General features: G+C 46.2%; 10 protein-coding genes across 10 annotated transcripts; 5 read left to right on the forward strand and 5 right to left on the reverse strand.

Moving 5' to 3' along the window:
- Window positions 1-673: 673 nt before the first annotated feature.
- VTP01DRAFT_6654 (uncharacterized protein) lies at window positions 674-1966 on the reverse strand (the record flags this gene model as incomplete). Its single annotated transcript, XM_069385579.1, has 1 exon — window positions 674-1966. One exon carries the CDS (start codon window positions 1964-1966, stop codon window positions 674-676), a length of 1293 nt encoding a protein of 430 aa, XP_069243027.1.
- Window positions 1967-2117: 151 nt separating this feature from the next.
- VTP01DRAFT_6655 (uncharacterized protein) lies at window positions 2118-3356 on the reverse strand (the record flags this gene model as incomplete). The annotated part of the gene is made up of 1 exon (XM_069385580.1): window positions 2118-3356. One exon carries the CDS (start codon window positions 3354-3356, stop codon window positions 2118-2120), a length of 1239 nt encoding a protein of 412 aa, XP_069243028.1.
- Window positions 3357-4824: 1468 nt separating this feature from the next.
- VTP01DRAFT_6656 (uncharacterized protein) lies at window positions 4825-5535 on the forward strand (the record flags this gene model as incomplete). The annotated part of the gene is made up of 1 exon (XM_069385581.1): window positions 4825-5535. The coding sequence occupies one exon, from the start codon at window positions 4825-4827 to the stop codon at window positions 5533-5535; it is 711 nt and encodes a 236-aa protein (XP_069243029.1).
- A 1241-nt stretch (window positions 5536-6776) lies between these two features.
- On the forward strand, window positions 6777-9660 carry VTP01DRAFT_6657 (uncharacterized protein; the record flags this gene model as incomplete). Its single annotated transcript, XM_069385582.1, has 4 exons — window positions 6777-7284; window positions 7355-8276; window positions 8340-8692; window positions 8753-9660. The coding sequence occupies 4 exons, from the start codon at window positions 6777-6779 to the stop codon at window positions 9658-9660; spliced, it is 2691 nt and encodes an 896-aa protein (XP_069243030.1).
- A 199-nt stretch (window positions 9661-9859) lies between these two features.
- On the reverse strand, window positions 9860-10868 carry VTP01DRAFT_6658 (uncharacterized protein; the record flags this gene model as incomplete). The annotated part of the gene is made up of 5 exons (XM_069385583.1): window positions 9860-9970; window positions 10031-10308; window positions 10376-10465; window positions 10530-10595; window positions 10655-10868. 5 exons carry the CDS (start codon window positions 10866-10868, stop codon window positions 9860-9862), a joined length of 759 nt encoding a protein of 252 aa, XP_069243031.1.
- A 1582-nt stretch (window positions 10869-12450) lies between these two features.
- On the forward strand, window positions 12451-13851 carry VTP01DRAFT_6659 (uncharacterized protein; the record flags this gene model as incomplete). The annotated part of the gene is made up of 5 exons (XM_069385584.1): window positions 12451-12712; window positions 12786-12976; window positions 13044-13219; window positions 13276-13367; window positions 13436-13851. 5 exons carry the CDS (start codon window positions 12451-12453, stop codon window positions 13849-13851), a joined length of 1137 nt encoding a protein of 378 aa, XP_069243032.1.
- Window positions 13852-14534: 683 nt separating this feature from the next.
- VTP01DRAFT_6660 (uncharacterized protein) lies at window positions 14535-17641 on the forward strand (the record flags this gene model as incomplete). Its single annotated transcript, XM_069385586.1, has 12 exons — window positions 14535-14553; window positions 14642-14748; window positions 14813-15167; window positions 15223-15637; window positions 15696-15820; window positions 15886-16089; window positions 16150-16215; window positions 16283-16493; window positions 16558-16923; window positions 16981-17026; window positions 17097-17190; window positions 17262-17641. The coding sequence occupies 12 exons, from the start codon at window positions 14535-14537 to the stop codon at window positions 17639-17641; spliced, it is 2388 nt and encodes a 795-aa protein (XP_069243033.1).
- A 250-nt stretch (window positions 17642-17891) lies between these two features.
- Window positions 17892-18705, forward strand: VTP01DRAFT_6661 (uncharacterized protein; the record flags this gene model as incomplete). Its single annotated transcript, XM_069385587.1, has 4 exons — window positions 17892-18032; window positions 18092-18401; window positions 18451-18507; window positions 18581-18705. 4 exons carry the CDS (start codon window positions 17892-17894, stop codon window positions 18703-18705), a joined length of 633 nt encoding a protein of 210 aa, XP_069243034.1.
- A 491-nt stretch (window positions 18706-19196) lies between these two features.
- VTP01DRAFT_6662 (uncharacterized protein) lies at window positions 19197-21467 on the reverse strand (the record flags this gene model as incomplete). The annotated part of the gene is made up of 4 exons (XM_069385588.1): window positions 19197-19340; window positions 19400-20712; window positions 20774-20912; window positions 21012-21467. 4 exons carry the CDS (start codon window positions 21465-21467, stop codon window positions 19197-19199), a joined length of 2052 nt encoding a protein of 683 aa, XP_069243035.1.
- A 971-nt stretch (window positions 21468-22438) lies between these two features.
- On the reverse strand, window positions 22439-24076 carry VTP01DRAFT_6663 (uncharacterized protein; the record flags this gene model as incomplete). The annotated part of the gene is made up of 8 exons (XM_069385589.1): window positions 22439-22557; window positions 22625-22696; window positions 22765-22966; window positions 23032-23150; window positions 23208-23424; window positions 23481-23716; window positions 23782-23901; window positions 23956-24076. 8 exons carry the CDS (start codon window positions 24074-24076, stop codon window positions 22439-22441), a joined length of 1206 nt encoding a protein of 401 aa, XP_069243036.1.
- Window positions 24077-24132: the final 56 nt, after the last annotated feature.

Raw genomic sequence — 24132 nt, forward strand, 5'->3', positions numbered from 1 at the left:
ATTGCCCTTGAGGCAAAGAAGCTACTACCGGGCACAAGGCTGGCACCGTAGCGTGACAAGACATAGAGACCGCGTTAGAGAATGCGGCGACCTTGCCTTCTTTGGGGTTGCTGATAACAATGGTCAAACGGTCGACTGCAAGTTCGCATTGTGTGAGTTGGCAGGCCATGTCGGTTCAATATATCAAAGAAACTCAGGCGCAAGAACGAGAAAAAAATATCCGTTTCGTAGAATTGCTCGGAAATCTCGAAAGTGTGGTTTTCAATAATAACTTGATTGCGTTGCTGCGCGTCGACCAGGCATTTGGTGAGATCTGCTCGAAAAAAAAAAAGGTTGTTGAGGTCAGTGGTCCACCGGACGTATAGTAGTTAGCCTCTTTCGTCGGGCACATTTTCATTCTTTTGGCGGACATAGTGATCTCTGTGCAACCCAGAGCTTCGCATCCTGCTGCTTAAATGCTGAGCAGCATCCATCAGCCCAGATAATACTTGTTATCTTTCTCCAATTGCTGCCAACAATTGGTGCAAAAGAAGCAAGATGGACTGTTCCCTTAAAAAACACCCGTAAAAAGGAAAAAAAAAGACGAATTGCGCAAAATTCCAAGGACAACAAGACAATGTACAAAAAGAGAATGTTTTATAAATAGATACAAAAAGACTGTTTTTTGGGAGTACTAATCGGTGCTTGTCGCATGTGGGTATAACGTTAAGAAACGGTGGTTACGGGTCTGAATATATTTGGAAAACGTGCTTTTTCGCGTGCCAACAAAGAACGAGCCATGCGACGAGACTTCGGCGTCGACGAACGGTAGTAATAGCGGGCCGTAAGCGTCCGTTGCGCTTGTCACAATGTTCTGAATGACTTCGGGAAAATCGGATATAGTAAAAAGGCAAGGAAATTCCATGTAGAGTTCAGCTAGTGTTTCGCGGGGTTTTGCTGCATCGGTCGCCATGTAAATGATAGGTGATTTGGATGCAACGCATTCGTACAAGAGCTTATCAAAGTGGCCTCCTTGCTTGTACTTCTCCATCTTTTCGGTCGTCTGGACTTGTCTTCGAAGATTGTGCTGCACTCGAGCGATGGTATCTTGCACCATGGTTGAGAACACGCCGTCACCCACCCGCACGTGCACGCTCGTAAAGGTGCCCGGTCCACCCAGTCGCGAGACAATCGCTAAGGCTTGTTCCAGGACGACAGGATGGCCGAAACCGGTCTCAGCCTCCAGAAAGTCCCGCAGTTGCACCAACCGTTCGTCTTCGAGATGCAGGCGGAACGTACTAAATAAGGACCCAAACACCAAAAATGGTTCTTGTTGTTGCGCCAAGTCCTCCAGGTTGATCCGTCGCTGGAATTGATGCTGCAATGGCTCCGTAGAGCTCGCATTGTCGTAGATACAGTACGAAAACCGCGAATCGTCAACGATTTGTGCAATGTCGGATGGCTGTGCGCCCCAGTACTTTTCGAAGTAGTCGATGCTCATGTTCCGACGCTGGATCATCTTGATACCGGCGGCTCTGGCTCCGGAAAGATCAAAAATATCTGCCACAGCCGCACCGACGTATTGCTGGTACTCTTTGCAGTAACCCCGGCGCTCGCGTACAGGTAACGATAAGCAGTGGTCCATCTTTTCTGGCAGCTTTGGTGTCGGCCACCAGTAATTACCTTTGCCGACATTGACCTCAGGTAAGATAAGCGTGCGACCCAGCGCCTTTGCAAGTACCATAGCATTAACGAGTGCTATCCGCTGATTGTGGAAACCAGAATGTGGATAGTAAGTCATGAATTTTTCAGGTACAATGGGCAATTCTTCTTGAAGGGGTTTTTGTTGCTCCGGAATGGATTGATGTACGTTTACAACTACACGCTGCTCGTGCGCAGAATGACTCCGTTGATGTATCGCAGTTATATACAGCATCACGGTGGATGCAAATACAATGAGGACAAGACGTAAATTCCTCGGTGGCATAATGGTAGTATGAGTATGTATAACTGTGGACTATGGAACAAAAATATATAAACAAAGGTGAAAAAAAAATGAGAAGAACTTGGTGAGAGCTGTGCAAGGTAACGCTCTTTTTATTTTCGGAACTGAGGTATCACCATGCGACTTGTTTTTCCTAACCATTTCCTTTTTCCATTTTTACATCGCCGGTCTGGTGTGGCGCAAGTGTTGGTGTGCTGCCGCACGCCGCCGCCGCATTATCCCCATTACCGGATTTAAGTTGTTGTTCATCCTGGTTTTCTTGTTTCATAACCGGCGCAGGAGGTGCGGTTTGATCACCCTGCGGTATCGTCGTTGTTGTTACTTGCCCATCCTTTCGTTCCTGTTCCTGTCTCTGTTGATGCTGCGCTGTTGCGGCTGCCATGACTGCTGCGGTCAAGGCACTGCTCGTGGCGCCTGCCAGCTGACCCATGCTCAACTTTGCATTCAATTCCTCCACCTCTTTCATCAATCGATAGCTTTCGGACGAATTGCCCATGGACTGAATTGCTAGCTTTGCATTCAGCTCATCCACTTGCTTCCGCAGGCGCGCGTTTTCTTCTTCCAGCCGCTTCAAATTATCTTCAATTTCTTGGATATATTGTTTCTTCTTTTTTCGGCATTCCTTGGCTGCCATGCGATTTCGCAGCAACCGTCGCTGCCGTCGTTCATCGTTGGTCATATTCCGGGTAGCTGCGTTTCGTTTGCTCTGTTCATCTGCATCAACTTGTTCGCCACCGCCTCCTTCGGTCGCTTGCGGTACAGTGGTAGACTGAGGAGGAATCTGTTGTGGAGGCCCTGGCAAGGCTGTGATAACATTACCGCTTTGTAGATGCTGCAGTAAATTTAAGCCAGGCACCGCGATTGGTGACACCATGGCCTGTGCGAGCGACGACGCGGTTAGGTTTGCAAGATCGTGCCCACTGGCTTGTGCATAACTTTGCAAGAACTGCTGATGTTGCTGCTCCGTCATGAATGCCAACGCTGATCCTGGCGCTCCCTGCGCACTCGTCAGCGACAGAATGTTGGTGCCTCCAGAAGAAGCTGCTGCCGCTGCAGCGGCGGCCGCTGCCACGGCTGCTGCTTCAACCGCTTCAGCATCCGGCATATTTTTTCCTCTATCACTGCTGTTATTATTGTTGTTGGTAGTGGCATTATTTGTTGAAGAAGAAGGATCGGAATCTTCCTTGACAAAAGTCTTGCGTTGCTTTGGTTCTTTTGGCTGCTCCAGGTCTTCGCTCGCCGATCTTTTAGATGTCTGCTGTTTCTGTGACTCGGTTTCGCCCGCATCCTGTTCGTGGTTCACGAATTCGCGTGAAATATCGTCTGTTGACATACCGTTGCTGTTGCTGCTGCTGCGGCTAGCTTCAATCATCGAGTTTGGTATATTGTAATGCAGAAAATATGTTTAGTGTAAGCGAGTAAAGAATGAGGGAGACAAGGCTAGCGTAGCGTAGGTTCGGCAGCGCGGCTGGGCGTGTATGTGGATTGTTTTGCGTTGGGGTTATAAGGTGGAAAAAATATTGCAATAGGACCTGCTCCAAGGTGTAAATATGTATTATGCGAATCCCTTGAGTCCCTTTATGCGTACAATCGCTTTTGGCGTCGGCACTTGGATTAGGATGATGACGAAAGCTCGCTGCTGAAGGATGTGCGAGACGGCAAGTTGCGAAAGGGAAAAAGGATGACGACAACAAACCGCCCCAAAAAACGCTTCTCAACAAGCGTCGGAATTTCAAATGTAGACCCCTTCTTGTCGTCGAACCAGTCACTGGACCTCTCAGCTGCATGATCAAAGGACATCCGATAAGAACGAAGAACCTTTGTTGGTAGCTACATAGTATCGTTAAAGCATTCACACAAGAAAATCTATAAGGACTCAATTGTAAGCGTCAGTTACAGAAGGAGGATAAAACTGTACTGCTGCGGACAGCTACAAGTTTGTTGTACCCTTCATATAGTAAGGAGCCAGGGCGTTCTATCGACAATGTTCGAACTATACGTCTCTTTTAAAGATACATGAGCTCCCCTAGCTAATGATACGTATTAAGAGTACTTAGACTGTAAGGAATTGTCCTCACAGCATCAGTCGACTACAGCGAGTATGGCTGTAATCAGATAAGGCCTGCCAAGGAACAAAGCGCAGTGCACTCTTAAAGTAGGACAATGTTTTGTATTTGAAACCACCATCTTCAGCAATTTTTTACTGTTTCATTCTCGCATGTATAGTACGGTAACCAAGTAACGAATGGCGGATTATCTTTTTAATGCAGGTCCCTAATATTTGCGAGTATGGGTCACTGGTCCGTTGACTCACCAAATAATTTGCGCTTTGAAGGCCTGCAACGAACGTCCGAATGTTTCCTGAAGTAATTGTCCATTTCGAAATAATTTCGACAGCTTAGTAACTGAAAGAATAGAGGATGCTTGTTACGAGGATACAGGGCATCGTTGCAGACCGATCAGATGTAGGAGGAGGAGGGATCCATGAAGACTAAGCGGAGCACCAGCTGATGCATGGCCCTGGGCGTTTGGCAAAAACTTGGAAGTTCATTGGCAATTTGCAATGCAAATCAATTCTATTCCTCTTTTTTCACCTGCAGTGCCTCCCTCGTTTATCAAGCTTTAATTTTAGAAAGAAAAGTAAGATTGTATAAAGATACATAATAGGCTTTACCTACATTGAATCTAGAGTGTAAAGCAACATGCATGGATCCATTTTGCTGCTCAACCCCTCCCCTTTCCCCTTTCTTCTTTCGTTGATATCCTAAATCAATATCTTCCCCTCCCCTTCCCTCATTGCTCTCTTACCGTCTTTCTCGTTCCCTTTATCTCGTTTATAGATGTCTACGTCTTCAACCGGAACGCATCGAGCATTATCTACGCATGCTGTGAAAAGCAGTAAAAAGAGCAGCAGCAGCATGGATGCTGTCAAGATGATCGCCACAGCATCGTTTTCGCCGTCTCATATACCTATTTTCACTGCCATCCCGGTCTCTTCCTTCATAGCTAGCAATCCGCCGACCACCACCAGCCTCGTTGGTGTGCCAACACAATCGAGTTCAAATGATATCAACAGCAGCAGCAGCAGCAGTAGTAGCACGACGCAACAGTATATGCCGTTATTTTGCGTCCTGGCAGGAGCAGTTGCTGCAGGTATCGGCATGCTCGTGTGGCTCATTTGCAAGAGGAAAAGGAAACTGGATACCGAAGCATGGCAGCAGCACACAACGGGTTGGTCGTCGTGTCAAAGTACGCTGCGCAACGATGCTTCTCCTGTCGTGTACCCGCAGCAGACGCTTAAACAGCATCAGCAATTGCCGTGCAAGCGGTTGACGGCCGAGACACTTGTTGCGGCAGAAGAGCGCGCGTCCTTTTCAACGTTGGTCTCGCGACGTCAATATGCCCCCCAACTGGCATACAGTCCCAGCAAGCAAAGTCTGAACCGCCACAGCGACGGAAATTCGACACTGTACGGCGTATCGCCCAGTGCAACCTTAACCGACCACCTCGGCGTTGCAACAACGGATCCAGAAAAAGGAGAAAAATATTAATTAGCGACCACTAAGCAAAATGAACAATTCATTGGCGCTAGTACTTGCAACAGCGCGTGATCCATTCTTCGTCTTTTTTGTCCGGAAAAGATCGTGCACAAGATAATAGCCTTTCTTTCTGATACCTAAATCCAATGGATGAGAAGAGAAAAATTTACTGTAGTAATTATTTATCAGACGATGATGAGCAACATCTAAATCGTATAAAACCTAATTTTTTTATTTTTGATCAAGGAACTATTGACTATTCTGTATTCTATCTTGAGGTTTCTAGGTTATCAAACCTTGTTTATCAAACTATCATATCAATAGGATACTCTAAGAACTATCATCCTTGCTAATTACTGCTGCTCTTTCAAACGTTCCAATTGGTGGAGCTTGTCTTCTAGTCCTCGAATTGGCCTCAGCTCCTTGAACTTAACATCAAGCGCCTCATTCCACTACTATGCTTGAAGCCTTATTTTAAAACCCTAGTACTGTGGCTTCTTTGCTTCACAAAGGATGTGTTCGAAACGAGAAAAAGAAAAAAGATCATAAATAAATTTCATTGACAACCCTCACACCGGCCGAGTTGCTGGGGGCTAACTAAGGGCTGAGCCGCGCCATATGAACAACAGTCAAAATATGGGACAAGCTCAATATACTAGGCCCGTCAGTGTAACCTTATTTCAGAAGTCTAACAGCAATACATGCTGCAATTTTCAACGCATTAAGCATATTGCCATGTTCCCATATTTGGATTCTCAGAACACATCCCGCAGAATCTCGATTTCAGCTAAGCAATGATGGAAGCAATAGAAAAAATTCACAGGGACCACGTACTGTAACACAACCAAAGCAAAAAAGGGCCTTTATTGTTGCATTATTCGTGTCTGGGACTAGTTTTACCCATTGACAGACAGGAGCAAAAACGATTATAGAAATACTTAAGTTGTGGAGATCGCCCAAAGCTGCTGAGGCCTAATTGCTATTCTTTAAAGACTATATAGCTATTGCATGCGAATGTATGTATATATTTATGGAGTTCACATGCTAGATGTTTATGTGCACGGGCGAGACTCTCTTTTTGAGTTGATGGATTGCAGTAAGCGAAGTGGCGTGTTTAATTTGAAATCGGGTGAGTTTTTGGCGCCCAATCAGCTCCGGCTAGCTCCAAAGATGTTTTTGATTTATATGCTCGCATGCACAGCAGACTGTTCTCTCGACATCCATTCTATCTCCATCTCTTTTTCTTTGTCTCTATGACTCGTAGCAACAAGAACAGTAACAATTTTCCTCCTCCACCACCTCCCGTGTTCTCACCACCAGAGGACCGTTACCACCAGCTGTCCGAAGAATCGGATGGCGTCCCGTCGCCTCCAGCGTTCGCCGGCATTTTCTCACCCGAGGAGCTGTCAATGGACAATTACGCTAGCCAAAGCTTCCATCACCCACCGCGCATGGATGGTCTTGCACTGAACTGGGAATATCAGCAGCCGCTTTACTATGACGGCTCGGGTTCGAAATCGTCAACTTCTCCGGCTTCTTCCTTGGAAAGTCCGTCGCCGCCACCTCTCTGGAGCCAACCTGAACAACCGCTATTTTCAAACGGATTCTCGTCCATGGCCGGCAACGTACCTGGTTTTGTGGTGCCTGCAACTCCATCCGTCGAGTTTCCTGACTGGCAGTCGCCTTTGTTTGCAAACAGCATAGAAATTTCTCTTCCATTTGCGCCGGATATCAAGAAAGAAACCGATGATAACTCCCGCAGTAAGTTGAAAAGTATACAATGTTTTGCTAATATATACTCCATTACTAACAAAACTTTCATACGTCGCAGCACCCTCCATGCCTCCATCGATTTTGCTTGGAACTCCACAGCACGAGCAGACATCGAAGCATGATAGCAATCAACAGCAGCAGCAGCAGCAACACCAGCCGCGAAAACGTGCGAATCCTGTAAACGAAGAATTCCACCAACTGGTTGAGCCGGCCATGCAACTCAAAAAGGTCGCGCACAATGCCATTGAGCGCCGATACCGCAACAACATCAACGACCGCATCCAAGAACTAAAAAGCGTCGTTCCTGCCCTTTATTGCGCCAAGGTTGATCAAAAGGATAGCAAAGATGACAATGATTCTGTTTTGAGCGGAGACGACGACGACGATCACCACCAAGCAGAGATCATTGACGGCGTTGAAGTCGCAAAGAAACTCAACAAGGCGACCATTCTTCGCAAGGCGACCGAGTACATTACCTTTTTGAAGCACAGCAACGAGGTAGCTGACCGCGAGAACAAGATCTTGCAGCATATCTTGGGCCAGCTTCCAGGCGGCCAGCAAGTTCTTGCACAGTTCCTTGCACAAAAGAAAGAATTCGAACAAGCCGAAGAGCAGCGACTGGCTCGTGAGCGACGGGAAATGCGCGAGCGTGAAAAGCAAGAACGACAACGAATTCTACGTGAGCGTGCAGAGCAGCGCGCTGCAATGGCCAAGCTCTTGCCCAAACGCGAACGCAAGCCATACCGCCGTCGCAAGAAACCGAACCAAACAGCAAAGACGTCCGACGATGACTCGTCCTCGAGAATGTTTATGGCTGCTTACATGTGCGTCGCCTGCTTCTCTACTTTACCTTTTGTGTCTGACGTGAGCCCGCATCAGTTGCATCATCACAAGCCTGCTAGCAACGAATCTGGCGTCTTTGACAATGGACACAGCGATGACTTGTTCTCCAACGCTGTTGGAACGTCGTGGTCACTTCAGTAAGTTTATTTCAATTGCATGTAAGTAGGATCACAATCTAACTGGAACTTTCAACTATCCAGGTCATTCATCTGGGCCGGCTTCTACGCGCTTTGCATTGTCTACTTTGTACTCATGCCGCTTGTCAAGTATCTTTCAAGATCGGTTTTCGGTAGAAAGATAAAGTGCAATGTTTCCGGTCACAAGCACCGCGATGGTGATTCAGACATTGTCGCCGGATGGTACGAATTGTATGACTTGCTGATCGATATGCTCCCTGGAGCGGCACCAAGCTGGTTTTCCATTGCTGTCCTGTATGATTTGATTTTGCTGATCCCTGGAATCCGATGGCTCAAAAGCCAACAAGCATTAAAGTCCCAAGAACTGGAAGAGGCGGGCACTTGGGTGCGCATGAGTGAAGTTCAATGCTTGGGTGGTATGTTCTCTGTATTGATTCGTATTCTTCTTTCCTTTTTTTAAGCGTCTGCTTATTCAGGTGACATGGAAGTTTCCAAAGCTGCACTGCTACGATCCTGCATCGGCCTGATCTCACGGATTTCTATCCTTAAACGAGACAGGCGCCAATCCACTTTGCTGACTCCACGAACACTGGCGCGTGTCCATGCTACAATTGCAGTTCAACTCGAATTGATCTTTGGACCTTGTTTCGCCTTGGCTGCAAAGTATTGGAGAGCAATCTGTGACCAAGACATGGAGCGCAACCAAGTGATGCACATGGTCCGTGCACGGAACGGCTTCGAGCCGGGTTCTTGCCCTTACTCGTTTGAGTCCAGCGTGCTACCCTATCTGACGACTCCTCTCGATTGGATCTCATATTGGCAGCTTTTGTACTCGCAACAAGAGATGTGGCAACATTACATTCTTTGCAAGCTGGACAAGGAACACGATGAGAAGAACGTATTCAACGTATCAAAGTATGCATCCGAGGATGCTACCAACGGAGGCGGTGATCTAATGATTGCATGGTGGACACATCTCGGTGCAGTTCTTGAAAAATCCAGTGGATCGTCGGCGGCAACAAGTTCCTTGGACTACCTGTGCAACCAAGATCTGATTCGACACGATCATCGTACACCTGCGTTGGTGTCTCCGCAAATCTACTCTTATCTCGATACCATGTACACTGCAGTCCGTGCGATCCACGATAAGGATGAAGAAAAGCTAAAGGAGAGCTTGTTATATGACGTTGAGTTGCCAGCATACGATAACGTGGAAGGCAACGTGTTTGCATTATCAACGCTGGCTGTCTATCTCAAGGCCCTTGACACGTTCCCTGACCTACAAGAAACAATCTGCAAACATATGCTCGACCTGCCCATTCCTTCCTCCATTAACGAAAAGGTGCAAACATATCTTTCCAGTTTTTCCTCCTCCTCTTTCTAGATATTTCTTTCCTTCCTTTTCTTCTTGATCTCCTACACATGTGTATAAGACTTAACCCTATATAATATATCATAGCATTGTATATTTTTGGCCAACAATACACTTCCTCTATAAACTCGGTGTCCTTTTCTCTCAGATGAACTAAAGTCTAAGTAATTATGTGTGTCAAAGTTAAGACTAGTGGGCTAGGCAGGTTTATTTAATTTGTAATCTTGAAAGGACGATAGCATACATTGTAGCCCTTGGAGACATGGTCGCTTTCAAAAAGATCTCCAACATTATACGCGATCGTAAAGTGAGGTTTGTAGTTCTAATGTAAAAAAGAGAAAATAAGCATAGCGTTATTTCCTAGGCATCGGCGCTCACTTGCCTGAGGATCAAACAAGGCCGTGTTGCCGCCCTTTGAAGCATATCGTCGGAAGATGGCATTTCGGATGTTCGTGAGGCTGGGAGCATCGACGATGCCCTGGTAGACAATGTAGTCCTTTCCGTCTTTGGTCACTTTCTCCCTGCCGAGGCAAATCAACACGAAGCTGAGCGACTGGATGTCCATGTCCAAAGCAATAGCGTTGAGCTCATCCAAGGTGATACCGGCTTCCTTTAGAACATTGAACTCGGGAGGTGTAACGACTGTAATGTGAGCTTCGCCTAAATGTTGTGAAGCAAGGAAATGGTTTATACTAAGGAATTAATCTGTTGATTTGACGCTATTTACCACGCGTTTGAAGAGGAACGTCTGATGTGCTGTTGAGCTCCTTTGCTAGAGGCTCTACATACTTATAGTCTAGGTTCATGCCTAGCCATCCTTTTTACACTCTGTGTGAGTACAATGCAGTATTCTATCTATTATCAATTGATTAGGATATTACCATCGTTTGGCTTGAACGGAACCGGGCGTGCATTTTGGATCTTGTTAGAGATGGCAATTGGCGGCTCTGTATATAAATATCGATTTTAGGAATTTTTTCGTTTGCGAGGGCCCAAAACGAATTACCTGTGTAGGGCAGGCCGAGAGGAGTATGCTTCTGCGAGTTGTGGGCAGCAGAAGAAAACGCTGGATAGTGCAAGCAGACGAACAGTCCAACGATAAGCGCGAGCATAGAGATCTTGAGCGCCATGGCGAGTCTCACTGATAGCTTGGGCTGCGGAGGCGACGTCGACAAAAGGGGTCGCTGGAGTTCTTGTTTTTCTGTCTTTATATCAGCCATCACGCCGCTTGTGCAATGTACGACGAGCTAAAAACGTGCAGGGATCCATTCGCCCCCCCCCAGAAAGTTTAAATCTTCCGTTGCGGTGCTACTATCCAATAAAATTTCGTCACACTTGCATAACAACACGGCGCTTGCTTGCATATGCCTATTTCTCGCTTTTCCCGGGCTAGATTTTCGGTGTTTGCGCGAGGAGTATGATCGGAGGAAAAAATAACATCACTACTCTGCATCTCAAGAATGCAATGTATATTCACTAGTGCGGCGTTCACACTATCTTGACGACGAAATTACGCGCAAGTTCGTCTTGGTTGTAATAGGAGGTCTTCGAGAGCGTCGACAGGAACATACTGCTGCATCGGTGAAGTGGAGTACTCATGATAAAAAAGATCGGTCTGCAGGATCGTCAACTTGCATATTATATTCTAACGGAAAACATGCCTGTCACAACAGCAGGGACATAGAAACGTAACGAATAATGGAAAATCTTTGAAATATCATACTAGTAACTGCAGATGTAGACAAAGGATACCTATGTCAGGACGCGGAGGAACTCGAAATTTTGCGTAGTACTATGTATAACATGTAATGTTGTTGGTGGACCGTGCATTGTTGATATCTACACAACGCTGCCATTGGCTACATTTTTCAACGAAGTTTGTCTTTCTTTGAACAAATATGGATATATCTAGGACTCTCTCTGAAGCGGAATGACTTTGGAGTGACTATGTGTAGCTGCGCAGGTTTTAAAGTTGTGCATCATACTAACAGGTGTTGGCGCCACCATGCCATCCATGCAAATTTAGCTCAGAATAGTTTGCCAACCGCTTGCTCTTTATTAAATAATGATTGCATTCATAGATCAGGATAACATTTCCAGATATAAACACTTCATTCTTATTTCCTACAACGAAGTTCTTTGTATTATGCTCTAAATAAGTTTCGTTGACGTCCCCCTGTCCTTTTGACGAGCAGAAAATGTCACATACTGAGTTGATCACTTGTCACATGCACATAGAGATGCAGCTCATACTTACTCCTGGTTGTTATACATTTCTAGCTATCTACGGAGTTGTGATACATTAAGTTCTTTCAATTTCCCGCTGCATTGTCCTAATAGCCACGAATGCTCTTTTTTAACTTTGTACACCATCTGTAATCCAAAACATTCGTTGCTTCCCATATCTTGACGGAAGACTACTCAGTGTTTCTGTAATGTGCGAACTCGATCGAGCAAACGGCAAGACATTCCTGCGTGTTCATTCCCGTCAGTCGTCTCACAGACATATACCAAACATTCTACAAGGATTCCTTCGTGATAATTGGAGTTGGACATGTTCTCTATGCGAAACAAATTGTATTTTGTTCAGGCTTAGCAACAGACCTGCAAGTTGGCAGCTAGACACTTTTGCAAACATCGATTTCAGCAATAGCGATATGCTCATTGTTACGACCATTAGCACGGTATACGGATCGTGGTCAAGGTACTTTATCTGGTGTATGCAGGACTGTGTAACGATCGCAAACCAATTTAGTCACTGCGCCGCCAGTACTTGACACTCCTCCTTGTGCCTGAAGCGAAATGTTGGTGACGATCGGCATCGTCGCTGCAGCAATTCTACTCCAGCTATGCTTTGGAATTGAATACGATCCACCGGAAACGTATATACCTCGGCCAAAAAACTACGACGGCGACTTTAAAGTACTTCAGCAGGAGTTCGAACAAAAGCTCGACGGTGTCACTCGCACGTACTATGTCGCCATTGAAGAGCTCGTGTGGAATTACACGGCTACCAGCGACGACATTTCAGAAGACAATCCTGCGTACTTTTGGACCAACAAAAGTAAGCGTTGAAGCAACTGTTTGCTTTTGATTTCTTCGACGTAACGCTAAGATTCGTTTACTTTGCTGTGCAGGTCCAACGAATATCGGCAGCTTATATTACAAGGCCGTGTACTGCGAATATACCGATGAAACTTTTACTGAACGGAAGCTTCGTCCACGATGGCAGGGTCTCATGGGCCCCGTATTGCGAGCGGAAGTAGGCGACACCATCCAAGTCTATCTATGGAACAAAGCATCGCATGATTTTTCAATGCATCCCCATGTACGTCTACACTGTTCAAAAATAGTGTCACTAAATATAACCCTCTAACGTGCTATTGACGTGATAGGGCGTGTTCTATGAATTCGACATGGAAGGGGCTGTATACCAAGGCGCAACTGAACCTGTCCGCCCTGGCGAAAATTACACTTACACTTGGCAAGTACCTCCCAGAGCAGGCCCTGGACCAAACGATGATCACTCGCTGGTGTGGGGATATCACTCCCACGTAACGGAAAATGACATGTAAGCTCGACAAGAACAATTCGTGTTTGCGTGTGTACTTATATGGATACAACCAGCTTTGCAGGATTGTTTGGTAGCATCATTATTTATCGACGAGGACAATTGACACAGTCTGCAATTGCCAACGAAGTAGTCACTGCATTGTTTGGTAAGATCGCATTATATAATTCTTTTTTTTTCCTTCTCCGTTACTTTGCTCTGACTGGATGTTTACAGCAATTAATGAGAACCTGTCACCTTACATGTCAAAGACAATGGAGCAGGTGGCTAATCACGTGAACCAACAAGAGATTCGAAAGAATCGGCATGCGATCCAAAGGTTCAAACAATCGAACATAAAGCAAACTATCAACGGTTTTATACTAGGTCATCCCGCAGATTTGATATTGCCTGTCAATGAGATCACTACGTGGCATCTACTAGGATGGGGCTCCTACAATGACATGCAGCTCGTATCATGGGAGAATGCAAAAGTGACCCTTTTCAACACCCCAATCTCACAAGTACGGCTCATGCCTGCTACGTTCAAAACTGTTCAGGTAATACCTCAGGAAGCTGGCACTGGACGCTTCGGGTATTTAAAAGGCGAGCAGGGCCTGCATGGCATGTCCATGTACTATACTGCGCATTAAGTATCCCCGACCCTCCTTCCCACATAAAATGATGCCATTATTGTCACATCTTGATCCTCTTTCTCCTCCAATTTTTGTAAATATTGTCTTTACATACAAAGCATTGCGACGAACATTACGTCCTCTGTCATATAAATAGAAGAAACCTTTGCTGAGGACTTCTCTTTGCTCCGCGGTGAACAAAGAAAATTATGTCCCTGCAGCTGCGGAGGACCGTGATCGCCGATGACACGTTGATGACAAATACTGTGGCAAGACACGAACAGAGTAACGATTTAGTAAGCATAGTATACGTGTTTACATTGTCACAATCAATATCTTTTTGTAAACACGAGCCGCTCCAGACAGTCATTGTAAGTTGGTATCCTTGGCAACGGATTGGCAGAAACCACCAAGCACAATGCATACATTATGCAACGAAACGGCTTTTATTAAACGGATGAGTGTACATGGCATTGCATGCTCGGTGGTGGGCGTGCCTGGCCCAATGAGCAGCATGGAAAACGCGCACTAGGTACGCGTTACAACCGCGCAACTTTTTCGCGCCTCTCCGCTTCAAAAGCAACACGAAATTTTCGTTTTTCAATCCTCTTCTCCTCTCTTTTAACACACGCTCCTGTGACCTTCCTTCCCTGCAAAGGCCATCTATCATTGTCCCATAAGAAAGAAGAATACATACGATTATGTTTGTTGTTAAAAGAGGTAATTCTTCCCACATGTCGCGTCCTCCCAACGACGCGTTCGACTGCCCTGGGCGACACGTCCCACTAACCTCCCACCTCTGGCTTAGACGGCCGCAAGGAACGGGTTCTTTTCGATAAGATCACGTCCAGAATCAGCAAGCTCTGCTCAGGCCTCGATGCCAACTTCATTGACCCTCCCAAGATTGCCCAAAAGGTAGTTGCTCTCCAGATCCGCGACCGGTGCTAGCTTACACGTTCTAACAAGTTTATGCACACAGGTTGTCACTGGTATGTACCAGGGGATTACCACCGTCGAGCTCGACAATCTTGCTGCAGAAACCGCCGCATATATGACCACTTCGCATCCTGACTATGCTATTCTGGCTGCTCGTATCGCGATTTCTAATCTGCACAAGGAAACCCAGTGCGAATTTAGCAAAGTCGTTGAGAGCCTCTACAACCACCAACATCCAAAGCTCAAGCGCCACAATCCGCTCGTCTCAGAAGAACTCTACAGGGTCTCGCAAAAGCACGCTGAAAAGATCGATAGCGCTATCGTATACGAGCGTGATTATGATTTCAACTTCTTTGGTTTCAAGACCCTTGAGCGCAGCTACCTGATGAAGATCGATGGTCAGTACAAAATACACTATTTATTTTTCACTCTGGAAGCTGAAAGAGTTTGCAGGTCGCATTGTTGAACGCCCTCAGCATATGATCATGCGTGTCGCCTTGGGTATCCACGGCGAAGACATCGATGCTGCGATTGAAACTTACAACTACATGTCGCGCAAATACTTTACTCACGCGACACCGACCCTCTTCAATGCTGGCACTCCTCGTCCTCAGCTTTCCAGCTGCTACCTGGTGCAAATGAAGGACGATAGTATCGAGGGTATCTACGATACCTTGATGACCTGTGCGCGCATCTCCAAATCTGCCGGTGGTGTCGGTGTCAGTTTCCAAAAGATCCGTGCCTCTGGTTCTTACATTGCTGGTACAAACGGTACCTCCAACGGTATCGTTCCTATGCTGCGAGTATACAATGACACTGCTCGTTTCGTCACCCAGGGTGGTGGCAAGCGTAACGGCAGTTTCGCCATGTAAGGACCATATATCAGACATCCAAAAATCGATAGTATCTAATAAGTACCTAAACAGGTATCTGGAACCTTGGCACTCTGATGTCTTTGAATTCTTGGACCTGAGAAAGAACCATGGCAAGGAAGAGGTCCGTGCTCGTGATCTGTTCCTCGGTCTTTGGATCCCTGATCTTTTCATGCAACGTACGTTTTCACAATGCAGTGCAATGATATTCACACAGCAGTCTAAAATGCTGACAAATCATTAGGAGTTGAGCAAAATGCGGACTGGTCCTTATTCTGCCCGAACGAGGCTCCTGGTCTTGACCGAACTTATGGCAAGGAGTTTGAAGCTCTTTATATCAAGTACGAACAGGAAGGCAAAGCTCGCAGAACAGTCAGCGCTCAAAAGCTCTGGTTTGCTATCCTTGATGCTCAAATCGAAACCGGCATGCCCTACATGCTCTACAAAGGTGTGAAAATTACCTACCTTTACTCCATATATGAATGCGATTCTTACAATTTTCCTTTAGATGCATGCAATGAAAAGTCCAACCAAAAGAACCTAGGCACTATCACCTGTTCCAACCTCTGCACAGGCAAGTTTTCTGTTTTGCATGTGGAAGCGACGGACCTCCGTGTCTGACCCTGTCTTTTGTTCAACAGAAATTATTGAATACTCTGCTCCCGATGAAGTCGCTGTATGCAACCTCGCTTCCCTCGCATTACCAAAGTTTGTCAATCCCGAAACCAAAACTTTCAACTTTGACGAGCTGCACAAAATCACCAAGATTGTCACAAAGAATCTGAACAAGGTCATCGATGTCAACTACTATCCTGTCGAAGAAGCTCGTAACAGCAACATGAGACACCGTCCGTGAGTATTGTATATCAGAACATTGTGCTTTCAGTGCCTGACACTATAATATTTGGCGTGACAGCATTGGCTTGGGTGTGCAAGGTCTTGCTGACGCATTCTTGCTCATGCGTCTTCCCTTTGATTCTGAAGAAGCTCGCCAACTAAACAAGGATATCTTTGAGACCATCTACCACGCTGCACTTGATGCATCCTGCGAATTGGCTGAACAACTCGGTCCATACCAGACCTACGAGGGCTCTCCTGTAAGTCAAGGTATTCTCCAGCATGACATGTGGGGAGTTAAAGGCTCTGACCGCCTGGACTGGGATGGATTGCGCGCCCGTATCAAGAAACATGGTGTCCGTAACTCTCTGCTCCTTGCTCCCATGCCTACTGCAAGCACCAGCCAGATCCTCGGAAACAACGAATGTTTTGAACCCTACACAAGGTAGATAAAGATATAGAAAATCGATCCGAGATTTAACCAACCACTCTCCTCCTTTAGCAATATCTACACCCGTCGCGTCATGAGCGGTGAATTCCAGGTTGTGGTATGTATTTAACATTTGAATCGTCTGCTTCCCTATTTGTATAGAAATTAATCTGTTCGTCATTATTTAGAACCACCACTTGTTGAAAGATCTTATCGAACGAGGACTGTGGAATGAACAAGTAAAGAACATGATTATCGCCCACAACGGTAGTGTCCAGAACGGTAAGTTTGTTTAGCAATCGTTTGTGAATCTAAGTTTGCATGTGGATTAAGCACTCCAATTGCATAACTAGTCCCTGGAATCCCTGATGATTTGAAGAAACTGTACAAGACTGTTTGGGAACTTTCTCAACGAGTTATCATCGATATGGCTGCCGACAGAGGAGCTTTCATCGATCAATCTCAATCCCTCAACCTCTTTGTTGCCGAACCCAACTATGGTCGTCTTTCATCCATGCATTTCTACTCTTGGAAGAAGGGTCTCAAGACTGGCATGTATTATCTCCGGTCACGACCTGCCGTTGATGCCATCAAATTCACTGTTGATCAACTTGCCCTCAAAAGCAGCACCGCCAACTCCTCAGAAAGTCAGAACAGCGATGAAGAAGCAAAGCTTGCAGCCATGCAATGCTCTCTGGAGAACCCAGAGTCTTGTATCAGCTGCAGCGGCTAAGCAGCGCCAACCCTATTCTTGTGGAACAAGAATAACTATCCAAAAGATACATCTCTTTTTTCTTATTGCCCGTCTTATATTTTCTTCACTTATTTTCCCTTTCCCTCATCTCCACCCCCAAAAACAAAACCCCTACCTCCATTCTGTGCATATCTCGCTTTTTCAGTTTTATCATAATTGAATTCAATAAATCATAGATCCCGCTGAGCCACAGCAGCTTTCTTCTCTTATTTATTCAAACGTCAATGAAATGATGGCAGATAACACCGCAGTCCTGGATCGCTTTGAAACCGTCAAGTTATCCAAACTCTTGTCATATGTTCTACGGCACGGCGCACAAAAGGAGAAGCTTGTGGTACGATCCGATGGATACATTGCAGTGAACGACTTGGTAACAATGCAACCCGATTATCTTTATTATCTATTCTGCATTAACTGATATGACAACAGCTGGCAAGACCAAAGTTCAAGCAAGTGACGCTGGAGCAAATCAAATACGTAGTGGATAACAATGACAAGCAACGATTCAAGCTGATCCAAGAGCAAGGCGAGTACTTGATCCGCGCGAATCAAGGACACTCGATCAAGAGCGTAAACCAAGACCAGTTGCTGGAACGGCTCGCGGAACCGCTTCCGGTCGCTGTACACGGAACGTCGCTCGATAGCTGGCAAAGTATCAAGCAGCAGGGTTTACTCTGCATGAAGAGGAACCACATCCACCTGGCGCCCGGGTTGCCGGGTCACGATGGAGTCATTAGCGGTATGCATATCTTTTAGAAAAGAAATACTCTCTTTAACCACCACTTTAGGTATACGGAAAAGTTGCCAAGTGTATATCTACATTGATATGGCAAAAGCGATGGCTGGTATGTGAGTGAGGGAGAGAGAGAGACATGGCATATATCCAACTGATCGCGAAATTTCTTGGCTTCCTTGTAGATAACATCGTGTTTTACAAATCCAGTAACAACGTGATCCTCACGGAAGGCCTAGGTGGATGTTTGAAACCTCAGTACTTTTCCAAGGTGGAAGATCGGGAAGGTCGACCGTTGCTGTTACCTTGAATAGAAATCACCACCACTACTTTTCATTAACGGGCTGGGATATATATTACGTGTGTGAATATGTATTTGAAAAATCGCAAATACGCTGATACCAATAGCAGTAATCCGAAAGACAAAGAAGAAAGAAAAGAAAGGGATATAACAATAGTATATATATATATATATATATATATGTGTGTGTGTGTGAGTTTGAAAAAAGCAAAACTTTGGATCGTCTTATATAGGGCACCGAGTTGGGCATTGTACGATACCGTATCAACCACCACAGGGCAATGCTTATGAGTGCGCTCTCTTTGGTGTGAAAGAGGCTGATAGAATATAATGATGTATACGATACAGACACAAAAGTAAAAAAGAAAAAGAAGGGAAGAAGAAAAGGGGAATGTGATATAAGAAGATATAGAGATGCAAAACCAGAAAGGAAGAAAGAGAGAAAGAAAGAAAAAAGCAGGTCCATCGTCGTTTTGGAGAAAAGGGTGAGGTAAGGATTATTAACGTCTATTGAGATGCGTGCGATATGACTCGGCGGCCGTGAGAGGGTCCTCAGGTATAGGGCCTGACGGTGCAGCAGGTACGCCGCACTCGAGATCTTCGACAGGAGTGCGCGTGTGCAGTTTGGACGGGGGCGGGAGAATCTATTCGATATTGTTAGACAGGAATGTGTGTGTGCTACGATATATTTCGGGTCACAAACCTGATGTTGATGATGGTGAGGATGATATGCGGGGTTAGATGAAGTGCGCAGCGGGTTGGAGCGGTGATCGCCAAGAGCTGCTGAGGTAGGAGGATGAGAAACGGCCACGTATCCCTGGTGATAATCTGACGCCGGCGTGCTCATCTGCTGCGGCGGCGGTGGTGCTGGCGATGTACCGTACGGCTGCTGGTGCTGCTGCCGCGCTGGACGTGCTCCGTTGCTGTATCCATACATGTTATTGTCTGCGTGGGCCGTTGTCGGTGTAGTGGATGGCGTCGCATAGTAGTACATGGATGTACTGCTGGGAGGGGGCTGCAAAGCGCTGTAATCGCTGTGGCTAGGTACAGTGGCTGTCGATGGTTGCAAGGATGATGTTCTTTGTATCATGTTTTGTTGCTGAGTCGCTGGCGGTACACTGTACGGTTGTGTCGACGCTACTCTTCCGTACGGAGATGTATATAGACTATCGTGCATGTCTGCAGTGGCGGCTTGCTGGCTTCCATACGCGTCATACATAGGTCGGCTTAGCGGCTTGCTTGTAGTGATACCGTGGCTCTGACGCGGGAAACCGTCGACAGAAGCGGCAGTCTGTGGCGGTGGCATCGTCCGTTTAGGCGCTGTTTCGTGTGCGAATGACTGTTGTTGCTGCTGCTGGTGCATAGGTAGACCTCCTCCTCCCGTTCCTCGTCCAGACAGATCATCGTACATGGGAGTGCCTGCGGGTGGAGGTGGTGGAGGTGCTTGCTGCATTGCCACATGTTGTCCCTGCGAAGATGTATTAAGATACACGGGTTGCGCTGGTATCCGTAGCGGTACGCGGACGAGTGGTTGATTTAAAGGTTGTGACGGGAATTGCGGTCGCTGTGCCTTTGATAGCAAGTAGAAATACTGTTGTTGTTGCTGCTGGTATTGTTGAGCTACTGCTGCTGCTTGTTCTTGTTGATGTCGTGCAACGTCTGGTGTTATACTCCAGATCTGTTGCTGCTGCTGCTGTTGTTGTTGTTGTTGTTGTTGTTGTTGTTTGTGATGATGATCTGGAGGTTGCAGCATTGAAAGTCCAACGCTCTTCAATGATGCTTCAATCATTCGTTGCCGCTGCTCTTGCTCCTGTGCTTGATACACCGATTGCATCTGGTTCTTAAATTTGACTAGGGAAATCTTCCACCGTCCAAACTCGTCCTTATCCACGAACAGGCGAAAATTTAAAACATCTAAAAACTCGAGCTCCATAATGTTGAGATCGGTAACCTTCATCCCTGACACGTCAGACCACGTTTTGTTAGTGAACGTGTTATCATCCAAGAATTTGTTTGCTGCATGGCAAAAATCGTCAGTAAGTTAAACCATCAAATCTAAATATCACAGAGCACGTACCTAACATGAGCGCGACGGTGAATAGCCGGTATTCTGAGCCCTCAGCGCCCTGGATAGCAGGGTTCCTCTGCAGCAACATGGCGATGTATTTGAGTGATAACATGACGACGGATTCAGAAAGCTGAGTAGCATGCAGGATCTAGTAGTACATATAGAAATGTATATGTATGCGGGGATGCACGAGCGTCAACACTCTATCAGTCTCTGGATATTCAGGATAACGTTATGTTTCATATACCTGTCGAGAGAACTTTTTAAAGGCTGAGCTGGTTGCATTTGCTATGTTTGCTGTTTCTCGGCTCTGGTCGGCGTCCTGTTCCGACGACGCTGTTGCTCCTCCAGCCGTCATGGAATCGCTGTGCATGGCCATTACGGACGGTCGCCGTGCGTGCCACATCAAGTATACCATGGATGAAGCGAACTCTGCCATTTGCGGTACCGGGAGTCCGAGGGTCAACTGGACGTCTGTCGCGCTCGGCAGCGGTTCTGGTGGAGCCTGCGGCGGTGGCGGTTGGTGGTGGTACGGTCGATGCCGCAAAGCAGCAGCAGCGGGAGGTGGTTGTGAGGCCACAGCGGCGGGGTGGTGATGTGCTGCCGGCGGATGGTATGGATGTCGCTGTTGAGGGTACAGTGGCCCTGAAAGGACGTTGCTGCTGGCGTCTTCCGACGGCTGTGGGTAATAGTGGGGGTACATTGCTCGAGGAGGGTAACTCGTCCCAAGAAAGAGGCAAGGGAACGATGCTTTTTTGGCTGTGGAAATGTGCTGTTATGAAAAGAAGAGGCGATTCAAGTGCTGCCTGCTGGTCGAAAGCATCGACTGTTAAGGACTGCTGCTTTGGCTCCCGACCCACCCACCAGAAATTGAGCTGAGATGGATGGTGATCGTGCTCCCCTCCTCCTCTCTCACTTCTTGGCTTGCGCGAACATAAATGTATAGGATATTTTTAGACTTGCAAGATATTCTCTCTCATCAATCTGGCGCTTTGCTATTCGCATAGCCGCTTGTCTACAGATGTGCACACGCATTTTATTTTGATATTCGTTGGTACCCAACCATAAAGAAATACCTTCACTCACCGAGTCCAACCAGTTTCCTTGAAAAAATCCGCCTAATGATCAAAGAAAAGTAGCAGGTCTCCATTGTACACAGCTTCTTGCTCAATACCACATTTTCAAAGAAAAGCTTAACGCTACAATTCCCCGTCAAAAGTGTTGTTACCGAATACTCAGTTCGATAAGAAGAATAATTTAGCCTAAAAGGTCATCGCGGCTACAGACTGTAATTTTAGCGGTGTCTTTTTGGATTAATCATATGCCTTTGCTCAGACAATACCGCGTATCCAAGAGAAGAATGTTGAAACTACTTATATTCACCAATACACAATTACCTCTCAAGTGGAAATCGATGTTTGGTTGGATTTGTTGCCTGCAAATTTTAACCCGCTCATCCTGCTCATCAAAAATCCGTTAGCAGACCCGTTAGCAAATATACCTTGAATAGATCAAGGCTTTGAAAGAGAGAGCTATATACTCGAGAGCAAATTGACAGCTTTCAAGAAACTAACTACCGGATCACGCTGGCTTAAACTGTTCTTGTTTACAATACAATCATTAGAATTAGGGGAACTTCGGATATGCAAAGACTTATTTATTGTAGTAAAACTATTAAATCTTTTCATAATCAAGCTTCGATTCCAGTTTCTTCGCGTCGGCCACCTTGCGTACAGCCTTCATAAAATCTTCCTGAATACAGTAGTCTCGTTCTTCTCGAATAGCAAACATGCCTAAAATAGTATATTCGTGATTAGCACTTGAACCCGCTGCATTGTGTTTTCACGCAGCCGCACTTACCGGCTTCTGTGCAAACATTGCGCAAATCAGCGCCGTTGAAACCATCTGATAATTTGACAATAGCCTCATAGTCTAAGGAGAAGGACCAATGAGATTTAGCATTAAGTATCTCCAGTAGCTTCCTAACAGAGATCACTTGCCTATATCGCCATGCTTGGTAATGTGTCCTGCGTGAATCTTCAGGATTTCCATTCTGCCTTGCTCGTTAGGAAGAGGGATTTCTATCTTTCTGTCAAGACGACCCGGTCGCAGCAAAGCAGGATCTAAGGTGTCGGGACGATTTGTAGCCATAATGAGTTTTGTTTGTCCAAGGACGTCGAAACCATCCATTTGATTTAAGAGCTAGAATAGAACGGCGTGAGTCCTATATTATCCAATTGTTTGTCCAACAAGCCTTCACAGTATACCTCCATCAACGTTCGTTGGATTTCACGATCTGCAGATGTACCCTCAGAAAATCTTCGACCGCCGATAGCATCGATTTCGTCCATGAAGATAATGCAAGGTTCGTGCTCTTTGGCATAGCCTACAGCAATCTACATGTCAGAAATTTCATTACATTGTTTTTTTTTCGACTCTTTACCAAACATTTCACGAATTAACCGTGCACTTTCACCAATATATTTATCGACGATGGCACTTGATACAACCTTTAGGAAATTAACGGACAATGTGCTTGCAACAGCTTTCGCCAACAGAGTCTTGCCAGTACCGGGAGGTCCATACAGCAAGACACCCTTGGGAGGCTTGACGCCCACACGCAAGAACAGCTCAGGGTTGAGCAAAGGCAATTCAATGACCTAAAATCTCTCAAGTGTCAATGGGACGGCCGGGATACACTTTATCATCTTCTTACCTCTCTCAATTCTCGGATTTGTTCAGACAGACCGCCAATACCAGCAAAGCTGACGTTACCTGGATCTTCTATAGACATGTTGTATACAAGAGGATCGACTTCTCGCGGTAAGATGCGCATGATGGTGAGTGTGGTCATATCGAGAGCAACGCGAGCGCCTTGCTTCAATTTTTCCTTGTCGACAGTGTTGCGGCAACCGACTACGTACCGTGGACCGCTTGTGTTCTTGACAATAACTACACAGTTATTTCTTTTTTTAGAAAGGGCTGTTATCGATGCTGTTTGCTGCGTTTTCTCTTACATCGTTCGTCGTCAAGCTGTTTCAACACTTCGCCGATAACTTGACCCACACTCTGCAATGCCTTAATATCGTCTTCTGACTTGTCGTATTCTTTTTCGAGTGATCGCAAACCCAGTCGCACTAAGGTACCTCGTCAGCACAAAGCGTTCGTTTCCATCGATGCTCGAGACTCACTTTCTTTAAGTTTGGCGTCCAATTCGCGATGTTCCAACAGACGTCTTCGGTAGGCACTTAATGCTCTAGATTTAGGATCGGCATCGGGTTGGGAGGATGAACCTTGCGCGGAAGAACTCATTGTTGCTGAGGAGGTTGATCTTGAAGACGAGTCGAGGACGAGTGAACGCGCGTACT

The sequence above is a fragment of the Rhizomucor pusillus genome, assembly GCF_041956525.1.
Source record: "Rhizomucor pusillus strain CBS 183.67 unplaced genomic scaffold VTP01scaffold_3, whole genome shotgun sequence".
Taxonomy (NCBI): Eukaryota; Fungi; Mucoromycota; class Mucoromycetes; order Mucorales; family Lichtheimiaceae; genus Rhizomucor; species Rhizomucor pusillus.